The following is a 12,268-nucleotide window of genomic DNA, read 5'->3' as shown; positions in this document are numbered from 1 at the left end:
TGCGTGTAATATCGTTATATTGACAAACTAAAAAATATTGTCACGTGTTCCGATGTAATAGCATGGTAATATTCGTATTGCGCGGACTTGGATGTCGACCTTTTCCCATGATACATCACGATTTTCCCATGATACATCACGATTACATCGCAAACCGCTGGCGGCGCCCTTATTGCGAATAGCGAGAATTGGCGGTAGAGGATTGTAAAAACAAAAATTCCTATCGTTTATTCTCTAAATATAGTACAGGTTACGTCTGCGACTTGTGTAACACCATCTACTGCTCGGGATTTCGAAACCAAATCATTCCTCATGAATATAAATGTTTTCCTGAAAACATATCGCCTTTAGAAATAGAATCAGTAATTGAGCGAAATTGAAGATACAGACATCAGCAGACAGTCTGGGGGAAATGTTGGTGTTTTATATTTTGGTTTATCTTTCAGCTGTCTGGTACTTTAAGAACGTTTTAACTTATGTTCCGGGAAACTGGGTATCTTCGACACAAAGTGTACTCCAAATCGTCAAAGGCCAACTTTAGGGAAAAAACTGCGTTCAACATCAGAATGAATGCCAATGGGCTCTTGACTAAGCTTTTAAGCTTTTTTATGAAGCATTTATAATCTAAAGTAGAGTGTCTGAGTGTCGAGTAAAGAAGGCCGAAAATATTTGACCAAGTGATTTGAAAAAATAAATAAATAAAAGTAAGCTTTAGAGTGCTCCAAAATAACGAATTGCCATTTTACATGTTTTAAAGCTTACACAAAGGAGGCTCTCGTGTCTTTGTATTAGTCAAATTTGTTTGTAAGTTGCGATGACCTATCAAGAACATTCCATCTAGATAATATAACTAACACTGGTATTGCTACATACATGTTTTACATAGTAGTACCTATAAGATGAGAAGTAATGAACATGAATAAAGCATAAACGGGTAATCAGGGAAACTTTATTATTGAATTGCCGTGAACTTTCCAAGTGGCAATTTCGTAATGTGATGGTTTAAAGATAGCGAAATTTGAGTTCATCATGTAATGATGTTTTTAAATAGCTCTTCATTCCACACGTTCTATTTGTAAATGAATTTTACTTTCCCGGTAGAAATATAAGCTTGGCATAGACCAGAAAGGTTTTAGTCAGAATAGAAGCCTTATACATACTGCTCAAGTATTACACAAATCAAATGACATTGCCCCCATTTACACATGAAGTATTATATCTTATGTATCTATCAGTAGTATGAAAAACTCACGAGTTCTCGTAGCGTGATCAAATAGCTTTATAACATACCGTAAATGGATCTCAAATAATAAAGATCTTTATGCTCTTTAACTTCTCATTTTATTAACAACTTTTTTCTTCAAAAAGTGAGTTATTGTTGTTAAAGAAACGGTTCCTCCCACGCTTACTTCGCTGATCGTATCTTCTGTATTAAACGTCATCTTCCTTAGACTGTACAATATTATGTGTCAAGTTTAAAACCCAGATTATTTTTGATAAAGTTCACCTAAGCCAACATCATGGATTTCAAGCTACGCAAGCGACTTTCATTAAAACTTGTAAGAAATGAGAATTTGTATTTAAATTCCAACAAGTCCTATTTTAATGCAAACAGGTGCAATTACGTGACTAAGTTTTGACTCCGTGAGTGTGTGCTTTTGTAATATAAGTTTGCCAGCGCTATAGCACACTGTGATTGACTTTTGTGATCTGTTATTCGCTCTACATTATCTTTCTTTTTGTCTCAGCAAAATATGTATAATTGTCTCGTGTCATGCACACGGGATCACCTGTTTCACCAAATGTTTCTAAATCATTATGTTTCATATGCATTTTGCAGTAGTTGATACCACTAGATACTTCAGTTTGAACTATGTCTTTGCATATTTCTCCCTGTCCTGTTTCATGTAAAGTGGTTTCTGTACGGCCCCTAATACCGCTTTTTATCCGATTTAAATTGCATTATTCAATTTATCGTATTTAATCGTATGAATAAATTAGAAGATATTAATCTATTTCGGACATAATATGAATTATTGAAATTTACTTGATAACAACTTGACTTAACAACTGTTTCATAAGGATTGCTTTAATTAAATAGATGGGTTTGTTTATATTGTTAGAGGAAAGTAACAACTTATGAATATTGACAAGATAATTGAATAACAAACAAACATTTTTAATTTACTTATTTAAAGTCGTGTGTTTTATTACACAGTGAATTGAGAGCATTTGGCAATGTACTTCCTTAGTATGCAACACCCAACATTTGATTCCGATTTAAAGTTCCAGGATGGTATAATGGGACACAACATTTGGTTTTATAAATGTATAACTTTTGAATACGCTTCTTTTCATGCAAAAAGAGTTGAATTCGCCGACGCGTTAATAATATAATTAAGTCCCTAGGGGGAAATGGTGCTTTATTTTCATAGGCACGCATACAAAACAATTAATAACAATTAAATATATGATTAACCCTTGATATACAGATAACGAAGTATTTTATTTTTTTTGCGTACTATAGTACGATATTTCCTACGACTGTAAAAATGAATACAAAAATTGAGTCTCACTAACTAACTAACTCTTGGTAACATTAATGAATGCAAATTAAAATCACAATGTTAATGTTTACTATATGTTATATGGTTAAGTTTAAGTTTAAGTTCCATAGAATCTAGAATATGTAAGCAAGAGGCGTAGAAAATGACACCTTATACATGTTATATTTGCTTAAAAAATTACCTCATTTTTGCTGAAAACAATGTTTGAAAATAAAACAATGAATTGTCTCTTTTTTATTGCGGATATGTTGTTTTATGGTCGTTTATGTGTGGTATAAATGTTATCCTATAATTCGGTCAGGAAAGGAGGATGGATCTGAGGTTGGGTCCTATGCTATACCCGCCACCTTGCACACAAACGGGAGTGCAGGCGCAATCATTCAAACAAACTACCTCGTATTAGCCGTAACTTTAAAAGTTACTATTACGACCGTTTTGTATATGATGCAAAGAAAAGTTGAGATTGACTTTTCATAAAATGTTAAAATGTCGTTAGCAAAATTTCGCAAACAAAGATTTAAGTATTTAATTCCTTGTTAGAAATCAAAATTTATCTATTTAGTTTCTTTTCCATATTTTTTCCATTTTGTCTTTTGGAATTTGAACCCGGATATTTTGTGTGATGCTTGTATATAAGTTGTACCCACAATATTCTACACATATCACTCTCTGGGTTACAAGGGTTCGATTTGGCGCGAGTCTTAGGTGATACATAGGGGATGCGTTTGTATCAGAACTTCATAAAGTAATTGGTTATCTGTCTCATGTCTACTGCAATTCGCAATTCATGTGCCATGACTGTATGTTGTGACATAGTTGGACATTGCACAATGGAGGCATTATACATTATATGGCTTGTTTGTCGGTTTGAATTGAAGTCAGTTTTGTGAAACCTATCAAATTCATCATCTAGCTGATCCATCGAGGAAACGCATTATTTGCAGGGTATTCATTCTAAATATGATAATGGCAAGAGCTGGCGAATTACTACTTTGTTCAGCAATTGAAAAACGCCTATTAACAGCACTGCACTACTCCAGAATAATTCAAGTTTTATCCTTGCTAATTCCGTCCTTAGGCTCAACAACTTTGTGCTCAGCAGAATTAAGTGGTGTAAGTTACACAGTAGCAGGAGATATTAACTTAGGTGGCCTCGTACCATTACATGTCTTCGGGGAGGAGGATATACAAACATGTGGTGCCATTCGAAGTATTAACTCATTGAAGAAAGTAGAAGCGATGGTATATTCCATACAACAAGTGAACCAGAACTCTACTTTATTACCAAATATTACACTTGGGTTTGAAATATACGATACATGCTCATACAATGCAGTAACATTAGGCGAATGCTTAAACTTTATTCCTTCATCCAGAGAAACTGGTTATTGTTGCGAAGATAATGTAACGTGCTCAGAGGACAAGCCTCCTATTATTGGAGTCGTCGGTGCACAAAGAAGTTCATCTAGCGTCCAAGCAGCAATCCTACTAGGTTTATACCACATACCACAAGTGTCATACCTCTCTACCAGTGATGAACTCAGTCAAACTCATTTATATCCATACTTTCTCAGAACTGTTGGTCCTGATAGTTACCAAGTAAAGGCAATGATAGATATTCTTCTTCATTACCAATGGACTTATGTTTCTTTCATCAACTCATATGATACTTATGGAAAGAGCGCTCAACAGACATTTGGCTCTTTAGCTCCAGAGAACGACATATGTATAGGAATAACAAGAACTATCTCCTTGTTCGCCGATGATGATCGTTATGATGAAGTAGTGGAGGATTTGCTTGATATTCAGGAAAGCCATAACTCTCATGCCCCAGTGGTAATACTATTTGTCCAGTTGGAGATGGCTCAGCAGATCTTCTCAGCAGCAGCAAGATTAAATGCCCAGAGAAGGTTTATATGGATTGGTAGTGATGGTTGGGGTAACTATGGGGAAGATGCCACGTTGGGGAAAGAAGAAGTTGCCCTTGGTAAGAAGAAATATTTCAGTGGTTTTAATTACCTAAAAGTCTGTGACACAAATTCATTTGTTTATATAGGCTAGGTCAAATATACATTTTACATAATGTTCCGAAAGGAATTCCTAATGAAATTTCCGATAACAACACAAAAATAATATTATCTTAATGTAATATCGTACGGTCATGTGTTTAAGAAAATAAATCACTAATGCCGCTTTAGTAATATTGTCCAATCTACAATTCAAAATAAAAACAGTAATGCAAGTCTTTCAAACGAACAAGCATGACAAGTAGCCAGCACATTTGATGGATAGTATATGATGGGATGACGTGAAGACAACGCAATTTCCAAGGAGTTGCATTTAAAGTACTATTATTAAATCATTTCAAACCATACGTTTTATATGATGTCATAATGCATAACAAGATATTCGAGTACTTTATCATTCGTGATTGCTTAAGGGTACGATAATGACAAATTGAACGAAATATGTATATTAAAAGAGCTTTAGTTGACAAATATAATTCCGTAGTCACTATCGGTTATGTCGGCTCTAAAGGTCTACGTGTCACGTAAGTTACATTGGTGGTGCTTTTGAAGCTTAACCTTGCAATGGGCTATTCCATTTGAAATTCACACTACCCCTGTGGAAGATTTTGGAAATATCTTCTGTAGAGGGAGTATGAATTTCAAATGGAATTAACATATTAGGCAGCTTCATTTGAAACTCACCCTTCCTGTGTAGAAGATTCAGTTTGAATCTTTCTCAGAGGATGTATGAAATTCAAATGGAGCTACCAAATGTGCTAATTCCATTTAAAATTCATACTCCGTCTGTGGCACATATTTCCAAAATCTTCCACAGGGGTAGTGTGAATTTCAAATGGAATAGCCCAATGCACCTGTAGTCTGTAGACGACAACTCGTTGTCGTTGGTTGTATCTAAATATTTCTTACAAAACAGGTGCACGCAGCATAAGGCGAAAAGCGCTTTCTTTAAAAATAAATAGATAATATAAGACGTGAGGTACTTAAGGGGGTACTACACCCCTGCCCAATTTTGTGCCTATTTTTACATTTTTCTCCAAAATTATAACGCATTGGGGACAAGTAAGATATGTATATTATAGGGGCAAGGACTACAACTACTGCACTGGAAATTGTATTTCAGCACAGACAACAGTTGTGGAGTTACAGTCAAAAATGAGGGAAAACCAATATTTGATCAATAAATCAATAACTACTTGCTTTGAGTTGCTGAATTTTTAGTACAGTAGTTGTAGTCATTGCCCCTATAATATACATATCTTACTTGTCACCAATGTGCTATAGTTTTTGAGAAAAATGTAAAAATAGGCACAAAACTGACCAGGGGTGTAGTACCCCCTTAACTAAAGATCATTATGATTCATTCAGTTGATTGAAATACACTGTGATAGTTACATTCTTACTTAATTAATCAAACTTAAAACTATAAGGTAAATTAGGCAACAAAATATGACCAAATATTGATTTTTATATTTCAACATTATACTGGTTTTGTGCAATGAAATTAAATGAGAAACTTCTATTGCTTCATATTATACAGAAAAAAAGTTTGTGCAGAATCACGTTTTACAATGCAATACTTCTATATCCTTTGATTGTATTGTTATGATAGTATTTGTTTTATTCCTAAAAGTTTTCACCCATCAATCTATTTCTCACATCTATTTATCTAAAGTCTCTGTAACTATGGTAACAACATAATACACGTTACGAATATCTATGACTAACACCATCTACTGCATGGGACTTGTAAACCAAATCACCCCTCGTAAATATAAATGTTTTCCAGTAAACATTTCCCCTTAAGAAATAGAATCTGCAATTGAACGAAATTGGAGATGCAGGCATCAGTAGATAGTCTGTGGGAAAGGTGTTCAATATTATTTTTGTTGGGAAAGTACTTGTCATTTACTTCTCGCGTACTAAAGTTCTCAAGTCAACCTCAATGCTTATAGCTTAAAGGGCCATTCAGTGATTTGCTCATCCGGAAGATCGTAAAAATCATCAAAATTCAGATTTTGGTACCTTTGTCATTGTCATAGATGTGCTAACATAGCCTGGGAGTGGTTCAGCCGAAAACCTTGTATTTAAGACAAAATAAGACATTTTAAACGAATCTGTAATTTAGATACTGACAGTATCTAAATTAGCTACATGTATTTGAATGGGGCTTCAACTTCGTCAGTACTGCTGTTTTCTTTGTTTTTTGCCAAATTTGTCATTTCAAAAATACCAAATGACAATTTTAATTTAACTTCACTTTTAAGCAATTTATAAACAATTGTAATTTTTTTACACTTGCGCTGGGATCACTGAATGGGTCTTTAAATTCTGTTTTGCATGTTTCTATAATATCAATGGCTTGCATGCGGTTACGTATCAAATTCGAATTCTCAAAACTGAAAAACAACTTCGAAAATCTAATCACTTGTATAAAGAGGGCGGGTATAAGTAAATATTTGGTACGATAATTACATTATGTATGTCTTGAAACTACTGGGTACTGGAGGTCGGTAAACATGAGTGGGACTTAATCTTTTCCTAGAGCAGTCAATATCAGACGACTTAGCTCATGATACCCTAGCAGTTCCATCTTTAGGGCAATGAGACTACGTAAGACATGTAAGATATCGCAAGAAACACTAAGAGATCTGTCAAAATGACATATTCCTCTCGCATGGCTAAACTACTTCGATCGTCTGACACTTTCTGTCAATCAATTATCCATGTCGTTATCTTAGTTGCTCTGACGATGACACTCATTGGAGTATCGAAAGCTTATATAGCTTTCTAATATTGGTTTCTCTGGGGAAATATCAACTCTTACTGATGTCCAAACTTGTTTACTGTGTTCCATGTTAGAACCAATTCCAATATACTTAATGGATTGGAACTCTGCTATGTCATATTAGAAACAGGTGATGTATACTAGTAGCATCAATGCTAGCTTAACGTTAGCAACTATTTTAAACTGTTGCGATTTGGTAGTTCTGAGGGTCTTGCGAACGGTAGTGAGCTTTGGCAAAAATTACATTTCGTAGCGAGCGTGTAGAAGAATTCAAATATCACAGATATACTTTTGTAAGCCCTGTGGTTCTTGAGTTATGTTGTAAAGAGGGCTGAAACAACATAATTTGTGTAAAACGTATATATGATCTCACACCACCAAATCAGAGTCCCATAGAGATATGTGCTAAATTTGCCTTAAGAAAACGTCATTTTTTCTTCACAGGAGCGACTCAGTTTTAAGCGACAGCTATGATGGTTGAAATCAGCCCTTGCCTGATCCCTCTGGCTGGGAAAAAATATAGGTTGACCGTCATTATTTTTTACGACTGGCCCTCGAAGTCTACGATGTCTGGGAATTGCCTATTTTACAGGCAAAACCATGCCAGTGTTTCTGTAAAGAAAAGGCTGCTTAAAATCATTAAAAGTTATTTGATCTCGCCCATCTGTGGTATACTTGCAGGAAATAATATTACTAATCATGACCAATCCAAATTTGGCTAACATTATGCAAATTTCTGCTCATTTTAATACTTAAATTGAGAATACATGGGTTTTTCTAAGAAGTGAAATTAAGGGCGCACAACGATATAATTCTATTTGGTGGTGTGAAATCTGAATGATCCAACATGTTTCTGATTGTCCTTAATTTCAGACTATTTTAATCTAATTAACTTATTTTTAGCATAATTTGAGCAAGAAGCTGGTTAAAAAACAATTTCAAGCAGAATCATTGTGTCTCTGACATGTGCTATCTACTGAAGATAGCATTGTGATTACCAAGTTAAAAGTTCACCAAGACTTAGGCTTTCAGAAATTTACAGTCAAGAGGGACAAGAAGCCAGGCAGACACACAGAAACAAAGAAGAACATGTCCACAATGCCTGAATTATAAGTGTTGAATTATATGACCTATTAGTGAAATCTTAAGCCTACCCCCCCCATAAGCTTACCTGATCCATGGGCACATTTTATGAGCTCCAACCAGTGCCCTATAGCCCACGTGCCACCATATACTGATGTCTTCTCCATCTGGTACTGAGTCACTGCATACCATCATGATTGTAAACATTACATGGGTTACCAGTAGTGGAATCATAAGCTTAGCCTACCCCCCAACAGACACACACAAACCGTAAGCTTACCTGATCCAGGCGCCTATTTCATGAGTTCCGACCAGTACCCTAGCACCATACTGATGTCTTCTCTATCTGCCACTGTGTCATTACATGCCATTGATGATTTAAGCTTACCAAATATTATGATTGTAAACATTGCATGGGCCAAAGTCACTCTACGAAATGGAATCTTTCACTCAAACACACATTTCGGGTCAAAACTCACCTTAGAACTGGTATATTTGTAGCAAATGTTGCAGTTCTCTTCAATTTTAGCCTTTAATTACATAAATTCAGTCAATGCACTTCTTCGGTGGATGCAAACGCAAATTTGGAACAGGGCTAACTTGCTCAATCAAAAGTTGAGACTCACACTCACAGCTCCATTCAGATCTCACACCACCAAATCAGAGTCCCATAGAGATATGTGCTAAATTTGCCTTAAGAAAACGTCATTTTTTCTTCACAGGAGCGACTCAGTTTTAAGCGACAGCTATGATGGTTGAAATCAGCCCTTGCCTGATCCCTCTGGCTGGGAAAAAATATAGGTTGACCGTCATTATTTTTTACGACTGGCCCTCGAAGTCTACGATGTCTGGGAATTGCCTATTTTACAGGCAAAACCATGCCAGTGTTTCTGTAAAGAAAAGGCTGCTTAAAATCATTAAAAGTTATTTGATCTCGCCCATCTGTGGTATACTTGCAGGAAATAATATTACTAATCATGACCAATCCAAATTTGGCTAACATTATGCAAATTTCTGCTCATTTTAATGCTTAAATTGAGAATACATGGGTTTTTCTAAGAAGTGAAATTAAGGGCGCACAACGATATAATTCTATTTGGTGGTGTGAAATCATATACATTACTCATTAGCAACAATAAATCAAGTATATGATTTGTAGAATGAACTTTTCAAAATATCAAAGTGTTATTTTTTTAATAATCATGATAATGTATTGATTTAGATTATCAAAATCGATTTTTGTTTTGGCTGCTATGACCAACAATACCGAGTCTACCCTTAAATAACTCATTTCACCACGTTCACGGTGATAGAAATAAAAACTTGCGATTATTCTATTCGGTATTATCAATCCATGCACTGCAACATTGCTTAGCATTAATTAACTTGATACCGATAATTAATAACAAAGCATCATTATTTGTACAAACTTGATAGTAGTTTGGTATTTAAATGTAATTTAGAGGTGAATGAATTCATGAATATATTTTATTTTATGCCAGCCGACAGGTGTTATTTACTAGCACATTCTGTCTCGTCTCAAGTTGAGAATATTAAACGCCACGTAGGCATTACGCAGTGGCAGATTCCAATCACGAGACTGAATTAAAAAGACTAGTTTGTGTATGACGTCCTGTCAACCTGACCGAAAATGTCGTACTGCGCAGGTCTCCAACCAATCGCGTCGTGCTTCTGCCCTGACGTCAGAAGTAAACTAGTCTTTATAATCTAGTCTTTGATTATAACCGAATCCCAAGCGGGCGTATACACATGCGTAGAAGGGCAATATGTCCATACGCTGGCAACGCAACCGCGTAAACGCACTGATTCCAATCTGCTATTTAGAAATTCAACTTGAGACAAGACACACTAAAGTACAAAGCCGTTATTTATAACTAAATTTTTTTTAAAGATAATTTTTCCAATTCAACCGTTACACTGAAAACCCATAGATTGGTCCTATACGCTTAATAGCCTAGGAATCTATTTATCTTAACCCTCGAACTTCGAGGGGGTACCACCTGTCAGAAACAAACGCGCGTGTTTACACCCTAACTACTTAAGCTAGTCGTAGATCCATCCTTTAACAAAATTTTACCCCAGGACCTTACCAGGGGGTAGGACCGACCATCAAAGTTGACCATAGAGAGGGGTTGGTGAGGCCCACCATTCGTTTCTACAGTAAAATCCATTTTCATTTCGCTCTTGTAAAATTATCCAAAGACCAACTGACTTTTTACTTGTTAGTTATGTTGAAATAGTCACTGCCTTTAATATTAATGAGAACATTCGGTTAAAATCGCATGTTTGCAGATTGTTTAGCCGAAAATCAATTTTGCCTAACTTTTGTATAATTTCCACCCCTCACTTTATGATGTCATTATGTGGGGAATGTTTGTACTTATTTTGGTATCACTGGATAGAGGAGACCCGTAGCTATACATTGGTATTAAATGCATGTATAATGGTACCGTATATGACGTTTAAAATTGAAAATTAGGGGGTTGCAACAACTCTCCCCCCCCCCCCTTTCTTAGTCCAAGTTACAGAATATGGCTCAGTAGTATGTGATGTTTCAATCGTACCGTTAATCAGAATCAGTTTTAGCGACAAGAGACTTATTTATGATAGCAAAACATACGGTATGGATGATCATCAAGTAAAGCAAAATGTATTTAGATTGGTTTACATTAATTAGTTCACATTTCGATGCATAATCACACGCTCCTTTCAACACTATATTGATATCATTAGCATTCGGCAATTGATCCGGAAAGCGACAGGCCTCTTCCATAGTTAAATAGCACTGAATATAACACATTGTGGTACAGTGGCTCCGGCGTGCCCACAAGTTACATACGAGCGTAATTTAAAACAAAACAATAAGAATTGTAAATAACTAAAGCATAATTATTTTGAAATCTATAGGGTGAAGATTATTTTTAAATCAGTAATTTATTTTAAGTTTAGTTGTCCATTACTTCAAATTTTATTTCATGTTATTTACGAAGTTCAGACCTTGTAAAATGTGTAAAGAAATGTCTTGCAAAGCATTCTTCCATTTTTATCAACAATATTGTTAAACATAACAAACATGCCTTTAAATAGAAGTAAATTCTTAAGAACTATGGAAATTATCTATCCTAAATACCACTGTCAATTAATACTGAACTAAGTCCGGAAACCTATTTCGACAACCAATTCTTATTTTGAAATTGAAACCTATAATCTACACGTGTTATCTTGTGTGAGCGTCATAATCAGCTCATCAGCTTTGTGTTATCTTAATAAGCCTTACATCTTGTTTGGTTCTCAGAATGGAAAAGACCTATATCAATATCGGGAAATAATCTGAATCATATGTACTTTTGATGAAACATTCTGTTTTGATTACAATTTACTTGATTCTCGAGATTATGATTCAACATTCAACATTCAGCATCCTGTTTTTCATTGGAGTATACCGTAAAACCTCGTCTACAAGCATATGTAGTTTTTTAGATGAAATTAATACGAAACAAGTGTAAATATGCCAATACAATAGATTGGTCTTACAATAATACTTGTTTGTATATGCTTGGATCTGTAATTTATTTGTTCAAACTCCATAGTGGCGCCTGGATTCATTTAACTTTCATCAGAAGCACTCTATATGCTTGTAGACGAGGTTTTACGGTCAATGTACTAGTCAATGTGGTAAAGATGTCTTGCAGTATTATATTTTGCTTTCAGACGTTAGTGTACCGCGTATTTAGAAATGAAATGAATGATCAATATCAGTGATGTTTGGGAAAAACAAGATT

At 35.1% G+C, this 12,268-nt stretch overlaps 1 protein-coding gene across 1 annotated transcript in view; it reads left to right on the top strand.

Annotated features, from left to right (window-relative positions):
* Positions 1–12,268, top strand: part of LOC140156545 (metabotropic glutamate receptor 2-like) — a 70,296-nt gene that overhangs the window by 18,913 nt on the left and 39,115 nt on the right. The window contains 1 exon segment of the mRNA XM_072179485.1: positions 3,646–4,554. Coding sequence (XP_072035586.1) covers positions 3,646–4,554 — 909 coding nt within the window.

The sequence above is a fragment of the Amphiura filiformis genome, chromosome 7, assembly GCF_039555335.1.
Source record: "Amphiura filiformis chromosome 7, Afil_fr2py, whole genome shotgun sequence".
NCBI classification, from domain to species: Eukaryota; Metazoa; Echinodermata; class Ophiuroidea; order Amphilepidida; family Amphiuridae; genus Amphiura; species Amphiura filiformis.
Note: the sequence above shows the minus strand (reverse complement) of the source record. Positions and strands in the feature narration are given on the sequence as shown.